The following is a 22,698-nucleotide window of genomic DNA, read 5'->3' on the forward strand; positions in this document are numbered from 1 at the left end:
GACACATAACTGAGGAAGGATACAAGACTCTATGATTAAGGGCTAAGCCATGTGTTAGACTGTAAGTGTAACAGGAAATCACAGAGTAAAAATCACAGCCGGCTTCACAGATTAGGCAAGACATCAGCTAGCGCTTCAAGAAAGTATCGTTATGATTTAGAGAAGGAAAGAATATGTATCGTCATCTTAAGCATCTCTGCTTTTGAAAGTATGCTAATTTCTGTCTTGGGCTTTTCTTTAAAAAAAAAAGTTGTTTCTTTGTCTACTATCAATTTACATATTTAAAATATTTTTTCTCTGTCACATTTAACCATCAACAAGTCCTAGGGTTTCTTTATTCAAATTGGGTTTCCTACCAATAATACCCTAGTTGAGGACTTTTCAACGTCATACATAGATTTTGATTTGTCTAAGTTCACTCAGCAAATGGGAAAGCCAAGAGTAGAACCCAAGTCCTGGGCTTTGTCTCTGACCTGGTATGGTATGGCCCACCTTCCACAATCTTAAAACATGCTCTACTGATGGGTTAAACAAACCACAGGACATCCTTCTGATACAGTACCATGCAGCCATCATAAATTATGATTTATACTTATATTCACTGTTGTGGAAGTTGTTCACAGTGTATTGTTAAATAAAGAAAGCAATTAGTAAATATGATACCATCTTTGTAAATATGTATCTTTATGTATATGTTTGCATGGGAAAGATCTGGTGATTTTATTTAAATCATTAACAGTAGTTGCTCTTTGTACTGGGATTTTACATAATTTAGATTTTTTTCTTTGTAATTTCTCATTTTTTGACATTGATTATTTATTATTTGTGTAACTAATAAATAATATGTTAACATCCTCTCCTTCAGAAACCACGAAGAGCTCCTTGTTGCTTACACCAGTAATTAGAAAGATTAAAAACCCTGGTTGCATATTTTAATCACCTGGGTTATTTGAAAAAAACAACAGAGCTCAGGTACTTCAAGCTGATTACATTAGGATCTCTAAAGGGTAGGGCCCTGGCTTTGGCTTTTTGAAAAGCTTTTCAGGTGGTTCTAATGTGCAACCAGCATGACCTAGGAACACATTAGAACTGTAACATCTCAGGTCCTACCCCAGATCTACTGAGACAGAAACTCTGGGACTCGGGTCCAGTAAGGTGTGTAGAAAGTCTGCCAAAGTTTGAGGACCATAGCGTATAGGCTGGGCTTGACCCTCACGCTTCTTCACCCAGCCTCGACCTCTCCAAACTTACTCTACTGCTTTCCAACCCACAACTTGCACTCCAACCAGGTGAGCTTACTGTATGTCTCCTGAGCTTATGCAGCCAGGTCCATCTCTTCTCCCATGCTCTTCACTCTTCCTGGCATGTCTGCTTGCTCTCCCTTTGAGCCACCCAAATTTTAGCCATTCTTCAAGGCCCAGCTCAGGTCTTCCAACCTCCGTGAAGCCTTTCTGCAGCTCTCCAGTCCTCCCACTACCATGTCTCCCTCTTCTCTAACGTTGATTTCTTCAATAAGTGTTTATTTTGTTCCCATTATTTGTTTTGTTGTTGTTGTTGTTTTTTGCCTGTACTGCATGGCTTGCGGGATCTTAGTTCCCTGACCAGGGATTGGACCGTGGCCCCCAGCAGTGAAAGTGCTGGACCACCAAGGAATTCCCTCATTCCTATTATTTGTGAAGCATTGAGTGAAATTCAGAAGAACTATGTCAGGGTCCCTTGAAAGGTCTTTAACTTGTTTATATATGGGATTAAAGGAAGTAAATCAGATGTTGAAGGAGATGACAGCTGATAGGATGAGAAGTTAGGACATGTGAGAAAGGTGGTTAGAAGAGCTATGAGGCAGGGGCGTTGGCAACCCGAACGTGGGTCACTTGCTCCAGATGACAGCTGAAGAGAGGAAAGGAATAAGCTCTCCCAAGTACCATGTCTTTTTTTTTTTTTTCCATGTCTTTTAAAGGAACACTTTTTTACTCCTATTTACAAAAGCAAGGGGCTTAGCGTAGGAAATTTGGAAAATATAGAAAAACAAACAAATCACTTGCATTCCTACTATCTGAAGATAAACACTGATGTTAATTCTTTGCTCTATATCCTTTGTCTTTAAAAAATGACTCAATGTGAATAGCCATAGATAAAATATATTTTATAATAATAAGATCATATTTAACATACTATCTTGTAACCTGAATTTTTTACTTAAATTTTTAAGTAAATACAATTTCACATATTTTCATGTCAATTTTTAATGATCATAATATTTTTCAGTGGTCATGGACTACTTCACAATTTAGCCAATCCTTCTGTTGTTGGATTTTCTCCCCCATTTGATCATTTTTCTACTTGTGGGTTCCATTTGGTCTCTTAAAATTCTCCTTTAAAATGCTCAAGCAAATGTTTGTGTATCACAAAATATTTCTTTAGCATACTTTTAGCAAACAATTGTATAATTGCTTGGGAATCCACCTCTTTCTCTTCTATCACCCTTCTACAGATTTTGTTCATCTTTCTGAGAAATTTCCTCAATGTTAGTTTTCAACTCTTCCATTGAATTTTTAGTTTCTGATAACATATTTATAACTTCTAAAAACTTTCTTTTTCCTGATATTTCATCTTTTTAGAATATTCTATTCTTGTTTTGTGCTACAATATCTTATCTCTCTGAGGGTTTTTATTTGTTTTGCTTTTTTAAAACTTTCTTCCTACATAGTTTCTTTTTCCTCCAAGTTTCCATTTTCTGTTTGTTGCTTTGGTGTCTGTGAAGTTAGAGGGAATAGTACACAAGACCACCCTCACTTCTGATACCAATTGCAAATTCAAGGGTTCCTGAGGCCACCCTTAGGTCTGATAACTCACTAAAAGGACTCATAGAACTGAAAGCTGTGGTTTGGGACGAGGAAGGATGAGAGGGTGTGGGATGATGAACCTTTGATTCCTGGATGGCTACAGGGTCATCCATGGTATGGAACTGCAATTCTACTGCCATCAGTTACTGGAGGTAAAAGTTAACAATGGAATTTAGAAATGAATCCAACTCCAAGGAGCTGGCTCACTGGATGCACACAGAAACGCAAGACAACAAGAAATAAGCTAACTATACAATCCCTTGGTTATTATTCTCTGAAACAACTAAAATGAAGTTAAAGGAGAATGTTAGGGCAGATCCTGACACAGGACCAAGCTTGGACTCTGAGCTACAGCTGCTAGCCTCTGGGTCATTACCAAAGCGAAAAGTTATGTTGAAATAACAGATAGTGAAGAAGGTTAGAGTGATACATAAGAGAATGGGGAAAGAGAGAAGGGAGAGTTAAAGAACTCATCCCCAGGGACTTCCCTGGTGGTCCAGTGGCTAAGACTCCACGCTCCCAGTGCAGGGGGCCTGGGTTCAATCTCTGGTCAGCAAACTAGAGCCCACATGCATGCTGCAACTCAGAGTTTACAGGCCACAACTAAAGATCCCGTACGCAGCACCAAAGATCCTGCGTGCCACCACTAAGACCCGGCACAGCCAAATAAATAAATATTAAAAAAAAAAAAGAACTTACCCCAGCAGGACAGAACTCTTTAAATGGTGATTAAGAAATGGGATGAATAGGGACTTCCCTGGTGGTGCAGTGGTTAAGAATCCGCCTGCCAATGCAGGGGACACGGGTTTGAGCCTGGGTCCAGGAAGATCCCACATGCCGTGGAGCAACTAAGCGCATGCGCCACAACTACTGAGCCTGCACTCTAGAGCCTGCGAGCCACAACTGCTGAGCCCATGTGCCACAAGTACTGAAGCCCGCGTGCCTAGAGCCCCTGCTCTGCAACAAGAGAAGCCACTGCAATGAGAAAAGCCCGTGTACCGCAACGAAGAGGAGCCCCCGCTCGCTACAACTAGAGAAAGCCCGTGCGCAGCAATGAAGACCCAACACAGCCAAAAATAAATAAATTAACAACAACAACAACAAAAAGAAATGGGATGAATAAAGTGGAATTGATATGGTCAAAACAAAGGTCTTACTGCAGCACTCTTGGAACTTGGGTGGGTTGATGAGAACCCCTGAAGGTCCCCCAACTCTGAAGGGTTCTAAACAAGTCTGCTCTATATATCCTAGTTTTGAGATATTTAAAAAGCCAGAAGACAAAGATGACAAACAGAAATCTGATCTCCAAACCCCCACGTTGTAATCAAGATAAGGACTGACAGGAGGGCCTGGGTCTCTTGCCCTGACCCCTGTCTGAAGACTCAAAGCCATGTGCATGTGAGTGGGTAGAATGGTCAGAGGGTGGAGAAGAGACTTTCCTAGGATTCCTGGACATGGGAGCCCAATGCACTGTGATTCCAAAATCTGTCGGTAAAGTCCTAACAGGGCTACACTGAAATTGGGAGGATGTGGGAATGCAGTGGTTGATAGGATCAAGGTAAAAATTTGGATGAAAATTGGAATGATTGAACAGAGTTTCCAGAAAACTGGAATGTTTGTGTCTCCTTTACCTGAATGTACTATGGGGATAAATACTGTGTCTGGCTGAGGAACATGTCTCCTATTTAGTATTGTAAAACAAGTCATGTAAATCTGCCCTTCAGCCAATATTGATTTGACATGCTCAGTGGAAACCAACAAGATTGCCCAAGCCCACACAGTTTGTTAATTTGAAACAATATAGAATATCTGGTAGACAAAAAGTTTATTACTTTAATTAATGCCCTGTTAGAAGCTTGAGTGCTGGCTCAGACAAATTCTCTACACAATAGCACTGTGTGAAGCGCAGACTGAGGCTTATGGTAAAAGCCAGTGATCACCGCCCAGCAGTGACCACTGGAAGTTTGGACCATAAAATTCCCATTTGAGAGATTACTAGCTTACTCTCAGACTTTAATTGAAACTGCCTCTATGACCGCACGATACAAAATAATCTTGAAACCTGAAATACCCCAAATGTCTTGGGTGATGTTGAAGAAACATTCTGGGTTTAACCCTGGCTGTCCAGTCGTTAAGACTCCACACTTCCACTGCAGGGTGCACGGGTTCGATCCCTGGTTGGGGAACTGAGATCCCGCATGCTGCGTGACGAAAAAATTAAAAAAAACAAAAACAAAACAAAACAAAAAAACATTCTAATGGGGGAGGGCCATGACCAGAAGGATTTCATAACAGAATGGAAAGGGTCTGTACAGGGACATGTTATCATGGGAATGCTAGGTACTCATTGTTTTGCTGTAAAAAAAAAAAAAAAAGCCTTGGCAAAAAAACCAAGGAGTGGCCTGTATAGTAAAGAATTTAATTTTGCCCTAAAAATGTTCTGGCCTTTGCCTTAGGCTTCTGGGAGGTAATCTCTTAGCTCTTGGAATGTCAGGCTGATAGGATTGTTTTTGTTTGCCTGGGGGCTTTGAGCCACGCCAACAGCATGATTTAGAGTGGGTGCTTTGGGTCATGTCAAAACTCTGGACCGACAGGGTGAGCGTCCCTGGTTGGCAATAGTCTGTCTGCTCATTGCCACACATCATTCTTGGATGCCATGGGGAGAGGACAACTAGAAAACTCTGTGTTTGGACTCTGCCCTATGCACTTCCTCTCTTGGCTGATTTTACTCTGTATCCTTTAGCTGCAGTAGACCATAACTGTGCATGTAACAGCTTTCAGCATGTTCTGTGAATCCTTCTAGCAAATTAAAAAAAGCCTAAGGGTGGTCTTGGGGACCTCCAAATTTACAGTTGGTGTCAGAAGTGAGGGTGGGGCTTCCCTGGTGGCGCAGTGGTTAAGAATCCGCCTGCCAATGCAGGGGACATGGGTTCAAGCCCTGGTCCGGGAAGATCCCACATGCCGCGGAGCAACTAAGCCTGCGCGCCACAACTAATGAGCCTGCACTCCAGAGCCCGCGAGCCACAACTACTGAAGCCCACGCACCTAGAGCCCGTGCTCTGCAACAAGAGAAGCCACCGCAATGAGAAGCCTGCGCACCGCAACAAAGAGTAGCCCCCGCTCGCCGCAACTAGAGAAAGCCCACGCAGCAACAAAGACCCAATGCAGCCAAAAATAAAAAATAATAATTAAATAAATAAATTTATAAAAAAAAAAAGAAGTGAGGGTGGTCCTCTGGACCGTTCCCTCTAACTGTGCAGTGTCTTTCATATTAGAGAGTTTCCTTGGATACCTGTTGATACTTGAGTGTCAGCTCCCACTTAAGCATGGATGGTTAAAAATCTGTGTGTGGTACCTACACATGGACTGCACTTCACATTAGGCTGGCTGTTCAGTGGGAAACCTCCACGTAGGTGTTTGCTCTTGGACTGGTCACATTCTATAAAGACTGTCAAATACTGCTTGAGGGAGGTGCTGATTGTCAATGTTCTGCAAGCCCAGGAGAAAGAAAGGTGGTATCTCAGCATCCAGTTTGCATATGCTAATGAACCCCTCCATTTTCCTTTGCTTTCAATCATTCCTTGGTGCCCCCCAGTCCCAAGCCCCTTGCCTTTTCCCCCTTTGTGGGGATGAGGCAGTAGCTTGATTGTTTATAGCTGGCAAGGGAAATGAAGCTTTAATTGCTTCTCAGACAGACTTTCAAGTCTCTCTTTTATTCTCCTTCCCTGTCTCACCCCTGCCTCCATTTCAGCTCCATTTCTAGCAGTGTCTGATGCCACCAATTCCCAAGCCTTTTGGGGCTTCTCTGATGTAAATCCAGTTGTTTCTTGACTTTCTTCACTGTCAGTTTAGGATTTAGTTTTTTCAGGGTGCTAAATCATTTGTCGCTTAATAATCTGCTTTCCGGCTTTCATAGTTTTCATGCTTTGTTTTCTCTCCCATTCTTTCTTTTTTGGGGGGTTGGTTTATTTATTTAAACCCTTTGGGTGAACTGGGTCACATCTACTGGTTCAGTAGGTTCTGAGATTAGGATTTCATTTGATTTTGCCTAAGATTTTTAGCACTGCGACCCGAAGCAAACACTCTCAAAACTGGAAGGGATGTGGGAGATCATATATGGGACTTGCCCCCTCCTTTCCCACAAGCTGAAGTCATGGCCTTGAGAGGGGAAAAGACTAGCTTAATACCTCACAGCCAGAGAGGGGCAGGGCTAGGACTGGCTTCCGGATCTGGTGACTCTTAGGCTACCAGTTCTTGCTACTATGTCCACCGTCTTCCTAGGGACAAGAAGGAAGCCCCAAAACAGAGCTCAGCCCGAGGTTTTCAAACAAAGGTCCATAGAGATGTGTTGGGGTTCTGGATACATTTGGCTTAAATTTCATTTTAAAGTAGATTTAAAGCACTAATGTTTCTATTTTGCCCTTTTTTACCAATAAAACACAACTTTTATTGGATTAAAAATCCCTATACTGGGCTTCCCTGGTGGCGCAGTGGTTGAGAATCTGCCTGCTAATGCAGGGGACACGGGTTCGAGCCCTGGTCTGGGAAGATCCCACATGCCGCGGAGCAACTAGGCCCGTGAGCCACAACTACTGAGCCTGCGCGTCTGGAGCCTGTGCTCCGCAACAAGAGAGGCCACGATAGTGAGAGGACCGCGCACCGCGATGAAGAGTGGCCCCCACTTGCCGCAACTGGAGAAAGCCCTCGCACAGAAACGAAGACCCAACACAGCCAAAAAAAAAAAAAAAATCCCTATACTGTCATTTTAGCATGATTTTAGGAGAGAATAGACATAAATGCAAAGGTTCAATTCTTCCATCTTTGCCCAGAAGTCAGGACTTTGTTTTCTGTATCTTTCTTGGCTTCCACGATGATGCAAGGTGACAGCAAGGACACAGAAGATACATAATGGTGTTGTTGACTAACTTCTCAGGAAGTAAAATAAAGGCAGTCTAGTAAAACAATTCCTTATTTTTTAGTTAGGTGGGTGATAGGGTTTTACATTCTATCCTTGGTAATGTGTTTATGCTGCTTGATCACTCCTAACATAATGGAAAATGGGGAAAAAAACAAAGTATCGGGGGAAGAAATAACGGAAGGATGAAAGGCTACAAAAACAATGAAGAGAAAACAGAAGTGAGAAGATGCCCTTCTTCTTCTGGCTTTTGGCTCCAACCCGCCCCCACCCCCCTTTTCTTTCTTTTTGTGCTTGAGGAGCATAATCCAATTAAGAATTCATTTCAATGCTTAGTAATAAAAAGAGAAAAAGAATCACCTGCTTTTAAACTTCATAATAGGTCTTTAAGGAGAATTAAGGTCTTATATTATTGATTAAAAAGACTTAAGAGATAGCTCATGCCTCAAGTACATTGTTATGTTTTAAGCAATACAACAATTACATAGAAGGTGTAGACCTTGTTTGGACCGTGGTTTGAGCAAACCAACTATAAAATGCCATTTTTGAGCCAAATCAGGATATTTGATTTTGGTCTGGGTATTAGATGACATTAATTTTGTTTGTATAGCTGATAATATTGTGGTTATGCATATACAGAAATGCCCTAATTTATACATGTGCATGAAGACATGCTATATGAGAATTACTTGAAAATATTAAGATATTACTGCAAGCGGACTTCCCTGGTGGCGCAGTGGTTAAGAATCCGCCTGCCTTGGGCTTCCCTGGTGGCGCAGTGGTTGAGAATCTGCCTGCTAATGCAGGGGACACGGGTTCGAGCCCTGGTCTGGGGGGATCCTGCATGCCGCGGAGCAACTAGGCCCGTGAGCCACAACTACTGAGCCTGCGCGTCTGGAGCCTGTGCTCCGAAACAAGAGAGGCCGCGATAATGAGAGGCCCGCGCACCGTGATGAAGAGTGGCCCCTGCTTGCCGCAACTAGAGAAAGCCCTAGCACAGAAACGAAGACCCAACATAGCAATCAATCAATTAATAAATCTTTAAAAAAAAAAAAAAGAAAAACCCCCAGAGTTGTGGGTTTATTTTTATTTTTTTAAAGATTTATTTTTTATTTATTTATTATTTATGGCTGCGTCAGGTCTTAGTTGTGGCACGTGGGATCCCCGTTGAGGCATGCGGGATCTTTTCATTGCGACGAGCGGGCTTTTCTCTAGTTGTGGCTTGAGGGTTCTTCCTTCTCTAGTTGTGGCGCACCAGCTCAGCAGTTGTGGCGCGCGGGCCCAGCCGCCCCCGTGGCATGTGGGATCGTAGTTCCCTGACCAAGGATCGAACCCGAGTCCCCCGCACCGTAAGGCGGACTCCCCACCACTGGACCACCAGGGAAGTCCCGAGTTGTGGGTTTATTAAAAAAAAAAAAAAAAAAAAAAAAAAAAGAATCCACCTGCCAATGCAGGGGACACGGGTTCGAGCCCGGGTTCGAGCCCTGGTCCAGGAAGATCCCACGTGCCGCGTGAGCCTGTGCTCTAGAGCCCATGCTTGGCAACAAGAGAAGGCCACCGCAATGAGAAGCCGGCGCACCACAACAAAGAGTAGCTCCCGCTCGCCGCAACTAGAGAAAACCTGCATCCAGCAACGAAGACCCAATGCAGCCAAAAAATATATATATATACATCTCTAAGACAGTGATTTAGCTCTAACTCATTATTAAAAAATAAAAAGATATTACTGCAAGCAAAATCCAGGAAAAGAATGCAAAAAGGTGTAGGTGAAACAAGTAGGCAAAATGGCACTTTAAGTATGGCACGTGGATTTGGGGAGGAGCTTATTATGTTACTCTGTAGGCAACCCTTCATAATAAAAAGGTTAAAATGACATTTAGAATTTCGGAAGTTAACTATGGCTGCTACCCCTGAAAAGATCTGACTGTGCATGCCGTTAATCAAAACACAAAAGGAGGACTTCCCTGGTGGCGCAATGGCTAAGAATCCGCCTGCCGATGCAGGGGACACAGGTTTGACCCCTGGTCCGGGAAGATCCCACATGCCGCGGAGCAACTAAGCCCGTGCACCACAACTACTGCGCCTGCGCTCTAGAGCCCGCGAACCACAACTACTGAAGCCTGTGCGCCTAGAGCCCGTGCTCCGCAAGAGGAGCCACCGCAATGAGAAGCGCGTGTAGCGCAACGAAGAGTAGCCGCCTCTCGCTGCAACTAGAGCAAGCCCACGCGCAGCAATGAAGACCCAACGCAGCCAAAAATAAATAAATAAATAAATAAATAAAATTTATAAAAGAAAAAACGCAAAAGGGTAAAAATAGAGGGAATGAAAATTTTTAGGCAAAACAGCAAATGAGGTCATGGAGGCTGACTCCATTTGGGAAAGGGAGCTCTGGAACACATGGAAAATGTGTAGAGACAAAATGAGACTAGTAATACTAACAGTAAAAATAGTAGCTAAGACTCATAATAAATAGGCTTAGCTATCTTACTGCTATTATCAATAATATAGAATAACTGCAAGATCTTACTTCTCCTTAAAGAGCAATTGTGAAGTTTTTTAAAAGGTGATTTTTAAAAAATTTATACTTGCTGCTCTATATCAGGCACTATATTTATCTCACTTATATGACCCCAACAAGCATGTGAGTTAGACACTGTTAATGTCTCCTTTTTACATATGTGGAAACTGAGGTACAGAAATCTTAAGTGACTTGCCCAAGGCCCCAGGCCTGGGAAATGGCAAGCAAGGATTCTCGTCCCGCCTGGAGACCATACCATTTACCTTTAAAATCCTGACCAAGAGAAAAAGAAATTGTTTTTGGAATGCACAAAACCATGGCTATTTTGACCAAGGAGATTTCTGTTCAATGTTTTATAGATATAATTTATGGTACATTGAAAAAGTAAAAATGCACCTGCAGCCCAACTGCTGTGCACGTAGTTTCTGGAAATTTGTAGGATAACTGTATTCAGAGTCACCTCTAGCAGTTGTGATTTGATTTCTCCCAGGTGGAAAATACGTCCTTTCCCACACAGTAGTGACTGCCAGGTAAACTCAGTGTCCCTTTGCTGCCCAAAGGGGCCTCCTGGGAGCAGAGGAGAGTTGGCTGCAGCTACAACATTTGACACCAGCTGGCTCCCCTAAACATAGGGCTTCTGCTATATTTTAACACATTTTTTTTTTTTTTTTTTTTTTTTAGTCCATGGCAACAGAACCATTACAGAAATTAGCTGCTTTAGAGTAAGACAGCAGTGGATGAGACAATTGGAAAATGAAATCTATTTGGGAAAGTAGAAGCATCCTATAAATGAGCTTTTCTGTTCATCCTGAAGTGTTCTGTCCATTGCACTTATGTGGGCCTATAGTTGACAAAGCTCTTTTCGCATAAAAAAGCAGCAAACGCTCTTTTGAAAAAAAAAAAAAATAAAGAAACATTAGTGATTTTTTAAAATGCTGAATCCTAGGTGTAGAGGGCTTAAAAATGACTCAGGTATGTACTTCATGCCTGTGTTTTCAACTCTGACTTTCGCATGAGCAGGAAGAGAAAGAACCAATCTTGTTGATATAAAAGATGTCCTCACCCACGGTGCATGTCATAGGCTTCACTAGACGGCATTTGAATTGTGAATATTGCAGTTGTAGAAAGAAGAATGAAAATAAAAAAAAGGAATGAAGAAGATGGAGGAAGATTATAGGTTGTGCCCATGCAGTTTATGGCAAAGGAAAGCAGTGGCGTCTGGCTCAGGACAGGGGTACGTGCAGGGGATAGCTGCAGGTAGTAATTGAAATTTATATAGACTTTGGCTAAACTGTGACCACCACCCACATTATCCCCATAGTCTCCCAGGTCAGACATCATACCATTAAGTGTGATACAATCGTTCTCACAACAGGGGCTACTAGTTAGAGAGAACTCCAAGATGGTTACTGAAATGCTTGATGAAAACAAAGGACAAAAAGAACACCTCGATGCTCAGAAAGAAAAAACAGAATTGGTTTGCTGCAGGGCCCCTGGACATACCATGTGACAATGTAAGGGGCGTTTCCCCCTCACAGACCCTCCAGGTCAGGATCCACATGGTGCAGAACAGAGAGAGCGTTGATGAGAATGTGTCAGTGACTATATTTATCATGATATAGATTTTCTTTCTTTTGCAGAGACATAGGTACATTCTCTACCGCTACTAGTGTAATAATAATCAATAAAAATGATCATTTACTGAGTGATTACTATGAGCTGACACATGACTTGGGGAAGACGTGAATCCCCAAAGGTATGGATGCTGCTTAGACCAAAATAACAGGGGCCCACTATAACATTACCATCCTCATTCAACAGAAAAAGAATCTGAGGCTCAAGGGGTTAAGTAACTTACCCAAGGTCACACAGCTGGTAGGTGAGGAAGCCCTGTCTTGACACCTCATACTCTGTCGACTGTTGAGTGGACATATCCAGGTGGCACAATTCTGGGAACCATGTCCTTTGAACGCATCTGTGTAGGATATAATAATTTTAATACAGTTAAATATGAACATAACAAAGGGACTCTGAAACTTTGTTTCCGCTGCTCCTATCAGGGTGTTTCTGGGTTCCCAGGCTCTGGTGCATTTTTCGTTGCAGTTATTGTATTCCTCATCTCTGTTTGGTTGTCCTTTATATTTCCTAACTCTTTGTTAAAAACTTTTAACCTCTCACTCTTTGCATCCATTCTTCTCCGGAGTTCTTTGATCACCTTTGCGATCACTACCTGAACTCTTTCTCAGGTAGATTGCCTATCTCCACTTCACTTAGTTCTTCTTGCTGGGTTTTATCTTGTTCCTTCATCTGCAAGGTGTTCCTCTGTTGCCTCATTTTGCCTAAATTGCTGTTTGTATTTTTTTTTAACTTTTTTTTTTTTTTTTGGCCGCACTGCGCAGCTTGCAGGATCTTAGTTCCCCGACCAGGGATCGAACCAGGGCCCTCAGCAGTGAAAGCATGGTGTCCCAACCACTGGACCGCCAGGGAGCTCCCAACTCTGTATTTTTATGTATGTGGTAGGTTAGGTACATTTCCCGACCTTGGAGAAGTGGCCTTTGGTAGCAGACGTCCCATGTTTCCCCACAGCGTACTCCCTTCTTGTCACCTGACTCACATGCTCTAGGGGTCCCCCGAAGAGGGCTGCATGGGTCCTTCTTTGCGACGGGCTGACTATGAGGGCGGTCTGGTAGGCTTGGTTGGCCCCGGGTCTGGTTAGTTGCCGGGCCCTGCCTTGCGAGGAGGCTGCCGGCCGCTGAGGGCACGAAGCGGCTGACGGCGGACCCCAGGGGGCCTCAGGGCTAGTGCGGCCTCACTGGTGGGTCTGGGCTTTCGGGTGAAGCCAGGTCCTGGGGTTAGCGCCGGCTTACTGGAAGGCAGAGCCGGGTCGTGGAGTCTGGTTGCAGGGCCCAGGGCTCCCGCAGCTGGTGTCGGATTGCTGGGTGGGTGGGGCGAGCAGCCGGTTCCTGACCCAGTCGCGTACGAAGTCCAGGCTGTCCCGAAGCTTGTGTGGCCTGCTGGTGGTGAGTCAGAGTCTGACCTTGCTGGTGGGCAGGTTGGGTCCGCAGGCTGTGGCTTTACCACCTCTGGCGTCTGCCCGCGGGCGGGGTAGGTTGGTGGGAGGCTAGAGCAGGCTCCCTGGGGAGGGGCCGAGCGCAGGGGATTCTGGGACTGGTCCTGACCGCGGGCGGGCGGAGCCGGTCCTGCGCCCTCTGGTGGGCAGGGCTCTGTGCTCTGGGCGTCTTAAAGCAGCCTGACAGCTGAGGAGTGGGCCCGCGTCCTATCCTGAGGCGCTGCTTGGCCTGAGGCGTCCAGGCACTGGCGCCTGCAGGCTGTTGGGCCTGAGCTAATAAGCTAGAGGGAGGATTCCACAACGGCAGGCTTGCCAGCACTGGGGGCCTAGAAGGCCGCCGCCGGTGTCTGTGTCCCCAGCGTCAGCTCAGCTGCTGTTGCCTTCTGCCTCGCCGGGAGACTCCAAGACCAGCAGGTAGGTCTGACCCAGGCTCCTGTCAAATTACTGCTTCTCTCCTGGGTCCGAGAACGTGTGAGATTTTATATGCGCCGTTTAAGAGTGGAGCCTCTCTTTCCCACAGCCCTCTGAGTCTGCCCAAAAGTAAGCCGCGCTGGCCTTCAAGGCCAGATGCTCTGGGGTCTCATCGCTCCTGGTGCAGGACCCCCAGGCTTGGAAGCCCAGCATGTGATTCGGAACTCTCACTTCTTTGGGAGAACCTCTGCAACGTTATTATTCTCCAGTGTGTAGGTCGCCCACCTGGGAGTATGGGACTTGAATATATTGTGAGTCTTCCCCCTCCTACTGTTACCAAATTGGTTGCCGGGACTCGCGCAGGGGTTCTAGCCTGGGCTAAGACCCCTTGTCTTGGCCAGGGTGGTTCTTTTTCTTCTTTTTTTAAAATTTTTTGGCTGTGCTGTGCGGCCTGTGGGATCTTAGTTCCCCAACCAGGGATCGAACCTGTGTCCCCTGCAGTGGAAGCGTGGAGCCTTAACCACTGGACCACCAGGGAAGGCCCGGTTCTTTTTCTTTTTGAATTTGCACAGCCAGTAACACAACTGATGCTGAGACTGGAACAGCACAAGATTTATTCAATGGCCAAAGACTGGAGAAGTGGGAACTTAGTTTCCAAATCAATTTCTCAACCTGACTCGGGTGGAGACACCATATATATAGGAGAGTCGAGGTAAAAGAGAGGGAATTGAGTAGAGGGAGGGAGGAATATTCATGACATATCTGAGAACAGGGTTGTGGAATCTGACTCCGTCTCTGGGTAGATAGTGTCAGAATTGAGTTGAATTATAGGACACCCAGCTGGTGTCTGAGAATACCTTGTTGGTGTGGGGAACTTCCCCGCCGTACACGTCAGGACTGGGTTTAGAACACATTAAAGATCCTCTCGGGAGATCAGCTCGGTGCTTTGTGACCACCTAGAGGGGTGGGATAGGGAGGGTGGGAGGGAGGGAGATGCAAAAAAAAAAAAAAAAAAAGATCCTCTCAACAGGCCCTGTAACAGGAGTGATAACTCAGCTAGTATCAAAATATGTGATTTCTAACCAGCTTTGTGTCCATGGCCAAGTTACTTTTTCTTCCTTGAATATTTATATTCTCATCTTCAAATAGGCAATAAACACATCTGTCCCTTAAAAATTGTCATATTGACTAAATAAGAAAATATTTGTGAATAAAAAGCATCTTGCAGAAATGTATGGGACATTGAAAAAATATTTAGATTTTCATTCTTTTGAAATAAGTGCCGATTAGGCAGAAAATAGCAAAGTAACACTTCATGTGTTTGGTATCATTGGAAGATTCATAAAAGTGAATTTTCTGGGTTGGCTAACCCCTTGAAATGTCAATGTAAGAAAATTATACTCTGTATAACTGACCATACACTAAGTGAATATGTCCCAAATGATCATGGGGTCACTTTATCCCTCTCCTCCTATCCCTTGGAGCCAATTACCAATTAAGTTATATTCAAATTTGTAATTTTGCATTATTGTGAGGTTTTACTATACATGGTCTTCTGTGTTCTTTACTTGAATATGCTGAAAATAATAAAAATGTCTGGGGTCTTGGTTATCATAAATTCAGTTGGGATATGATACAGGAGGTTCTGTCCCTACAGGTTGTTAAGATTTGTTGAATTATTGAATTTGCTTTTTTTTTTTTAATTTTTATTTATTTATTTATTTATTTATTTATTTTTGGCTGTGTTGGGTCTTCGTTTCTGTGTGAGGGCTTTCTCTAGTTGCGGCAAGTGGGGGCCACTCTTCATCGCGGTGCGCGGGCCTCTCACTGTTGCGGCCTCTCTTGTTGAGGAGCACAGGCTCCAGACGCGCAGGCTCAGTAGTTGTGGCTCACGGGCCTAGTTGCTCCGCGGCATGTGGGATCTTCCCAGACCAGGGCTCGAACCCGTGTCCCCTGCATTGGCAGGCAGATTCTCAACCACTGCGCCACCAGGGAAGCCCCGAATTTGCTTTTTATAGGTTTTTTTTTTTAATTTTTATTTATTTATTTATTTAATTTATGGCTGTGTTGGGTCTTCGTTTCTGTGCGAGGGCTTTCTCTAGTTGTGGCAAGCGGGGGCCACTCTTCATGCGGTGTGCTGGCCTCTCACTGTTGTGGCCTCTCTTGCCGTGGAGCACAGGCTCCAGAAGCGCAGGATCCAGACGCGCAGGCTCAGTAGTTGTGGCTCACGGGCCTAGCTGCTCTGCGGCATGTGGGATCCTCCCAGACCAGGGCTCGAACCTGTGTCCCCTGCATTGGCAGGCAGATTCTCAACCACTGCGCCACCAGGGAAGCCCTTTATAGGTTTTCTGACTCTTCCTTTCTGCCAGGCTTTCTATGGTCAGTTTAGCTTTTGTCAGAGAACTGAGAACCAGTAGTTGTTTTGCTTGCCTTCTAGATGCTCCGTTTAATCTGCTATGGGTGGGTTAGAAAGCCAGTAAATCAAGCTTATTAGAATTCCATGTGCTTCCCAGGCCATGAGCCAAGGGGAAAAAAAGGTTATTTTATTTTATTTATTTATTTAAACAAAAATTTCTGCCGTGCCACACGGCATGTGGGATCTCAGTTCCCCCACCAGGGATGGAACCCGTGGCCTCTGCATTGGCAGCGTGGAGTTTTAACCACTGGACCACCAGGAAAGTCCCGAGAACGTTATTCTAAAAGGTTATAAAACAAATAAAAAAGAAAATAGAAACAACCTAATAACAAGATAATATTTTGATGTCTCCATCCTCACCTGTGTAGTTGTGGGAATCCCAGCTTCATTCAAATCCTTCCCTTTGAACTCAAAAAGCAAAGAAATTTTCGGTTACCATCCACACTTCCTTCTTTATTCACCAGGGCATGAGCTCTTGCCTTGCATGTGGCTGATGCCCTGCCCTGGCCATTGTGGAAGTCCTCTTGCGTGCCCCACTCCCTTTACAATGTCACTTTGCTACTCCCTTCCTCAAGATTACAGTCTACTACCCACCCCCCTTTTTTTTTTTTTTGGTTGCACTGCACAGCACATGGGATCTTAGTTCCCTCACCAGGGATCAAACCCGCCCACACCCCCTGCATTGGAAACACAGTCTTAACCATTAGACCACCAGGGAAGTCCCTCTCTCTTTTTTCAAATTGAAGTATAGTTGATTTACAATACTGTGTTAGTTTCAGGTGTACAGCCAAGTGAGTCAGTTATATATGTGTATATATTTTCAGATTATTTTCCCTTATAGGTTATTACAAGATATTGAATATTGTTCCCTGCGTTATATAGTAAATCCTTGTTGTTTACCTATTTTATATATTGGTGTGTATCTGTTAATCCCCTACTCCTAATTTATCCCTCCCCCATCTCCCTTTCCCCTTTGGTAACGTGTTTCTTTTCTATGTCTGTGAGTCTGTTTTGTATATAAATTTATTTGTATTATTTTTTAGATTCCACATATAAATGATACCATATAATATTTGCCTTTCTTTGTCTGACTTACTTCACTCAGTATGATATTCTCTAGGTCCATCCATGTTGCTGCAAATGGCAGTATTTCATTCTTTTTTACAGCTGAGTAATATTGCATTGTATATATACCACATCTACTTTATCCATTCATCTATCCATGGACACTTAGGTTGCTTCCATGTCTTGGGTATTATAAATAGTGCTGCTGTGAACATTGGGGTGCATGTATCTTTTTGAATTAGAATTTTTATCTTTTTCAGATATATGCCCAGGAGTGGGATTGCAGGATCATATGGAAGCTCTATTTTTAGCTTTTTCTCATCTTTTTTTTTTTTTAAACTACTATTTATTTATTTATTTATTTGCTGTGCTGCTCGGCTTGTGGGATCTTAGTTCCCCGACCAGGGATCGAACTCCGGCCCTTAGCAGTCAAAGTGCAGAGTTGTAACAACTGGGCCGCCAGAGAATTCCCCATTTTTAGTTTGTAAAGGAATCTCCATACTGTTTTCCACACTGGCTATACCAATTTACATTCCCACCAACAGCTACTACCCCATGTCTTGTATCCAGGCTGCTTTGTGACTTGCTTTGACTAGCAAAGTGTGGGGTGGAAGTGACGTTGTGTGACCTCTGAGGCTAGACGTTATGGGGTCTTGCAGCTTTGCTTTTCTCTCTTGAAACACTGTTGCCTTGTGAACAAACATGGTCTGGCCTCTTTGAGGACAAGAGACTACACAGGGAGAGAGGCACAGCTGTCTCAGCTGAAGCCTCAGACACATGAGTGAGAACATCCGGGACCAGCCAGTGCCAGCCAGCCATCCACTAAGGCATCAGCTGACTGCAGCTTCACCCGTCACACTACCCAAGACCAGGAGATAAACTGCCCAGCTGATCCCAGCCCAAATTACAGAATTGTGAGCAACTAAACTGTGTGTTGTTTGAAGTCACTACGTTTTGGGATGATTTGTTATGGAGCAAAGGATAACTCAAAGAGGAAGATAAGAAAATACTTCATTCCCATCAGCCTCCAGGGATGTGTTTGTGTGACATCCCAGAGCGCTGCCTGGAGTCGTCTTCGTTTCACACAGAATAAGTGGTAAAGATTTTGTTTCACTTGCTCTTCTGTTTTCCTCTGTTGTCCCTAGGGCGCTGGCTCTTCCTATCAGGAGTGCCACTTGCTGCCACCCAGCCCTCATGCTCATCAGAGCCTCCCCCTGACCTTCCCCACCTGAGCTGTAACTGGAGTGCTAACGGGGCTCCCGCTCCCCTGTAGCTGCGGGGTCTTACTCTGATGGCTGCGGATAGATCTCAGCAGATCCTTAGGAACACGGGGGACCAGAGTAGCCCCCTCAAAATACCCTCCCAGACACTGGTTCATTAGTCAGATAGACCCAGTTTCCCTCTGTACTCTGGGACTCTGTTCCATTTACCGAAAGCAAGAAAAAATTGACAAAGGGTAAAGCCCAAGTGGTTCTATTTTGAGCAAGATGTTTTATCGTCTCTTTTTTTGGACTGTTCAGAGGCCTTTTTGGATTGTCAAGATACTTGGCTATACTCTGATTAGCTGAGGTTCCTTGATAAGTGATGACTTCCAGATAAATAGTTTTCTGTGTAAGAAGGGTCTATTTTTAAAAAATAAATTTATTTATTTATTTATTTTTGGCTGCGTTGGGTCTTCGTTGCTGCATGCGGGCTTTCTCTAGTTGCAGTGAGCGGGGGCTACTCTTTGTTGCGGTGTGTGGGCTTCTCACTGTGGTGGCTTCTCTTGTTGCGGAGCACGGGCTCTAGGCACATGGGCTTCAGTAGTTGTGGCTCATGGGCTCTAGAGCGCAGGCTCAGTAGTTATGGCACGGGGGCTTAGTTGCTCTGCGGCATGTGGGATCTTCCCGGACCAGGGCTCGAACCCGTGTCCCCGGCATTGGCAGGTGGATTCTTAATCACTGCACCACCAGGGAAGTCCCAGAAGCGTCTATTTTAAAACTAGAATTTTCTGTGTTCTTGCCACTCCACGATGGAGAGTTTAGCCGAATGAGATTTTATCACTAGCATAACTGTATAGAAAATGGATTCCTCAGAGAAACCTTGTATGCCCTGGTTTCAAAGTGGGAATAAAAATGATATGAATTTTAATCTCTTATTCACTGTCCTAACTGTAAATTTGCCACCAAAATATTAGTCAGGGAATGACATAATTTCAGCTAATAATAAAACAAAAAGTTATTTTTCTTTTATTAAGATGGTAATAAAAAATTGTAAAGAATGTTTTGAAAAAACAAATAGTAAACAATTTAAAAAAGGAAATCACTTAATCTTACTTCCAGAGATAGTCATTGTTCATGTTTTTTACTGTGTCCTTCTAGACTTTTTGAGTGTACACACTCACTGATGAGTGTCCTCAAAAGATAGACTGCAAGTTTTTTTGCTCCCTTCAACTTGTATTTTACTCCAATCATTCCGTTAAAAAGTCACCAAAGCTGGAACTGTCTATTTCACTTTAGACAATTAGGTAATTTTTATGGTGGTTGACTTACCATGCTTTGGGGAGGAGGGTAAAATATGACCTGTAAGACCAGGAATTTAGCTGTCTGAGCTCCATCATTCTGTGATGATGCCTGCACACCAAGGAAACACATGTCCATTCATGGAAGCCAGGGGGACACAAAAGGACAGGCCTGTTGGTCAAGTCAACAAACAGCCTGTCAGTTGACTATGCTTTCCCTCTTCTAACTGTAGACCATGTGGATATTGGGTATGTTCCCAAAGAGGTGGCGATTACTCCCAGAGACCTATGTTTACTCCGCCTGGGTCGAGTATGCTTCAAGGCATTCACAATTTATTGGAATCTGAAATGAAATGAAGAAAGCAAGTGAGCTGCTGTAACAAACAGGTGGCTTTCATTAAATATAACCATTAATCTTGTCCCGATTATTTACCAGACTGTGTTAGATTTCAATGTTTCCTTAATCTGTTGATGGGCTATCACCACAAAATATGTCACTGAAGTAAAATAATGGCTGATGTGTTAATGAAAACCAACAGGGAGACCAGAAGCCTCCCCTCCATAGAATGAGGACAATGAAGAATCTATTTAGGAAGAAAGAAGGAATTACTGATATTAATCAGATTGAACTACCTCTTTGGAGCTGTGTTTAAGATAGTGGAACAAAAGCACAAAGCTGTGTAAAGACCTGTTGAATTATAGGAGCACTTCTAATTAAGCACTTCACAATGAAAATCTGAGTTTTACAAAAGCAATTTTAAAGGGATGATTCTTTATTTTACAAATGATTCACAATATAGTTAACAATACTGTATTGTATACTTAAAAACTGGCTACGAGGATAGATCTTATGTTAAGTGTTCTTATCACTAGTAACAGTACTAAAAATAATGATAAATAAGAGGGCAGGAGATAACTTCCAGAGGTGATGGATAGGTTTATGACATTGATTATGATGATGGTTTCATGAGTGTATACTTATCTCCAAACTCATCAAGTTTTGCACATTAAGTATGTATAGCTTTTTATATATGAATCATACCTCAATAAAGTGGTTTAAAAATAATAAAATTTAAGAACAACACACACAAAAAGATTCACAATAGAATTTTTAAAAAGATTAATCATCCAGTAAATTTAACATGGCATTTTCATTTTAAAATTCTGTCTGTAGAGACCTGTGAGACGCGAGTAGGAGCAGCGGAGGAGCAGCGTACGGGGTAGTTGTCTCCGAGGGGCGGCAAGGGAAAAGGATTAGCCATGTCGTCTTTGACCAGAAAGGTGATCAGCACCGAGAAAGCCCCAGAGGCTATTGGTCCCTACAGTCAGGCTGTGTTAGTTGGCAGGACCATTTACGTTTCAGGACAGCTAGGCATGGATCCTGCAAGTGGACAGCTTGTGCCAGGAGGGGTGGCAGAAGAGGCTAAACAAGCTCTTACAAACATGGGTGAAATTCTGAAAGCAGCAGGCTGTGACTTCACGAATGTGGTAAAAACAACTGTTTTGCTGGCTGACATAAATGACTTCAATACTGTCAATGACAACTACAAACAATATTTCCAGAGTAGTTTTCCTGCAAGAGCTGCTTACCAGGTCGCTGCTTTGCCCAAAGGAGGCCATGTTGAGGTTGAAGCAGTAGCTGTCCAAGGACCTCTCGTGACAGCATCACTCTAAGTGGGCCCAGTGTTATTTAGTCTGGAATTTTAGTAGTGTTTTTAAATTAACGTCTTAATTTTTACAGTATTTGTTGGAAAGTGTAAGGTTGACTGAAATATCTGAAGTTATTATGGAAATACCATATAATAAGGGGAATTGAACATGAGTTGAAGATTAATGATGAATCTAGTTACTGATGTTATAAATTACACTTCTATAACACTCATATTACTGGATGTGGGAAAAGAGACACACATTACACAGTTACTCAGAAAAATAAAAGTAAAGGGAAATAGCATATAGGAAAGATGAGTTAACTATTCCTGAGAAATAATAAAGAGCACACGTAATTCAATTAAACTATTAATTTAATGATGTGAACTATTTAGTTCTCATGTCAGATACATGATTCTGCTTTTACTTGAGTAAAATTAAAGCATTTAAGTTTGAATGGTAGAGGTAAAGGAGAAGAAACTGGACCAAATTTTATATAGATAATATTTTTCTAATGGAAATAAAATAGCACGCAGATTTAAAAAATAAAAATTAAAAAAAAATTCTGTCTGTAACATACTGGGAACATACCTAAAGTATAAAATAAAAAAATATGATACACGAAGTTTACAATGGAGGAAACAGGTGGGGGTGTGAAGCCCTTCAGTTTTATCTGTTGGGTTCATAGCAACTTTTACACACTGATTAACAAAGGAGAAATCACACTTCAGCTGTATTTCTTCTCTAATTTCCATAATGTATATGGAATTTGAAGGGACTTAGTGAAACCTTTTTACTAAGTAATCAAAGAAACTGAACCCAGAGAAACTAAGAGATTGCCTAAATCAGTCAACCAGTGAATGGCAGGTTCTCATAACGGTCAGAAACACAAGTTCTGGCATTTGACTGCCAAGTTCAAGTCCTGGCTTCTCAGGAAGCTAGGTATCCTTGGGCAACTTGTTTCATTTCTCTGGATCTAGGTTTTCTTATCAGTAAAGTACAAGCTGAGCTTATCTACTGCAGAGGGTGGCTGTGAGAATTGATTCTCCATGTGGCACACTTGGCGTTATTTGAAGTAAGCATTCAGTAAGTGTTAGCCACGATGGCTGCAGTATTCTCAATAATAAAAACCAGGATGAGAACTCAACTTTCCTGACCCCCATCCAGGGTCTTTTCCTTTACACAAGTAATCACAGATGATATTAAAATGTTTATCATGGCCTGGGTACCAACTGGTCAGAATGAACCCATACCACCAAGATGGCAGCCTTTGTGTTCCCTTCCCAGCAGGAAATCTCACAGGAACACAG

The 22,698-nt window shown here is 43.2% G+C and overlaps 1 protein-coding gene across 1 annotated transcript; it reads left to right on the top strand.

The window, feature by feature from the left end:
• The first annotated feature begins 20,998 nt into the window (after positions 1-20,998).
• On the top strand, positions 20,999-21,412 carry LOC103014231 (2-iminobutanoate/2-iminopropanoate deaminase-like). The gene has a single exon (XM_057544751.1). The coding sequence runs from the start codon at positions 20,999-21,001 to the stop codon at positions 21,410-21,412; it is 414 nt and encodes a 137-aa protein (XP_057400734.1).
• The last annotated feature ends 1,286 nt before the right edge of the window (positions 21,413-22,698 follow it).

The sequence above is a fragment of the Balaenoptera acutorostrata genome, chromosome 3 (assembly GCF_949987535.1).
Source record: "Balaenoptera acutorostrata chromosome 3, mBalAcu1.1, whole genome shotgun sequence".
In the NCBI taxonomy this organism is placed as follows: domain Eukaryota; kingdom Metazoa; phylum Chordata; class Mammalia; order Artiodactyla; family Balaenopteridae; genus Balaenoptera; species Balaenoptera acutorostrata.

What these genes read in the sequence shown, in the direction of transcription:
- LOC103014231 (XM_057544751.1), top strand. Translation starts at nt 20,999, where the DNA reads ATGTCGTCTTTGACCAGAAAGGTGATCAGCACCGAGAAAGCCCCAGAG.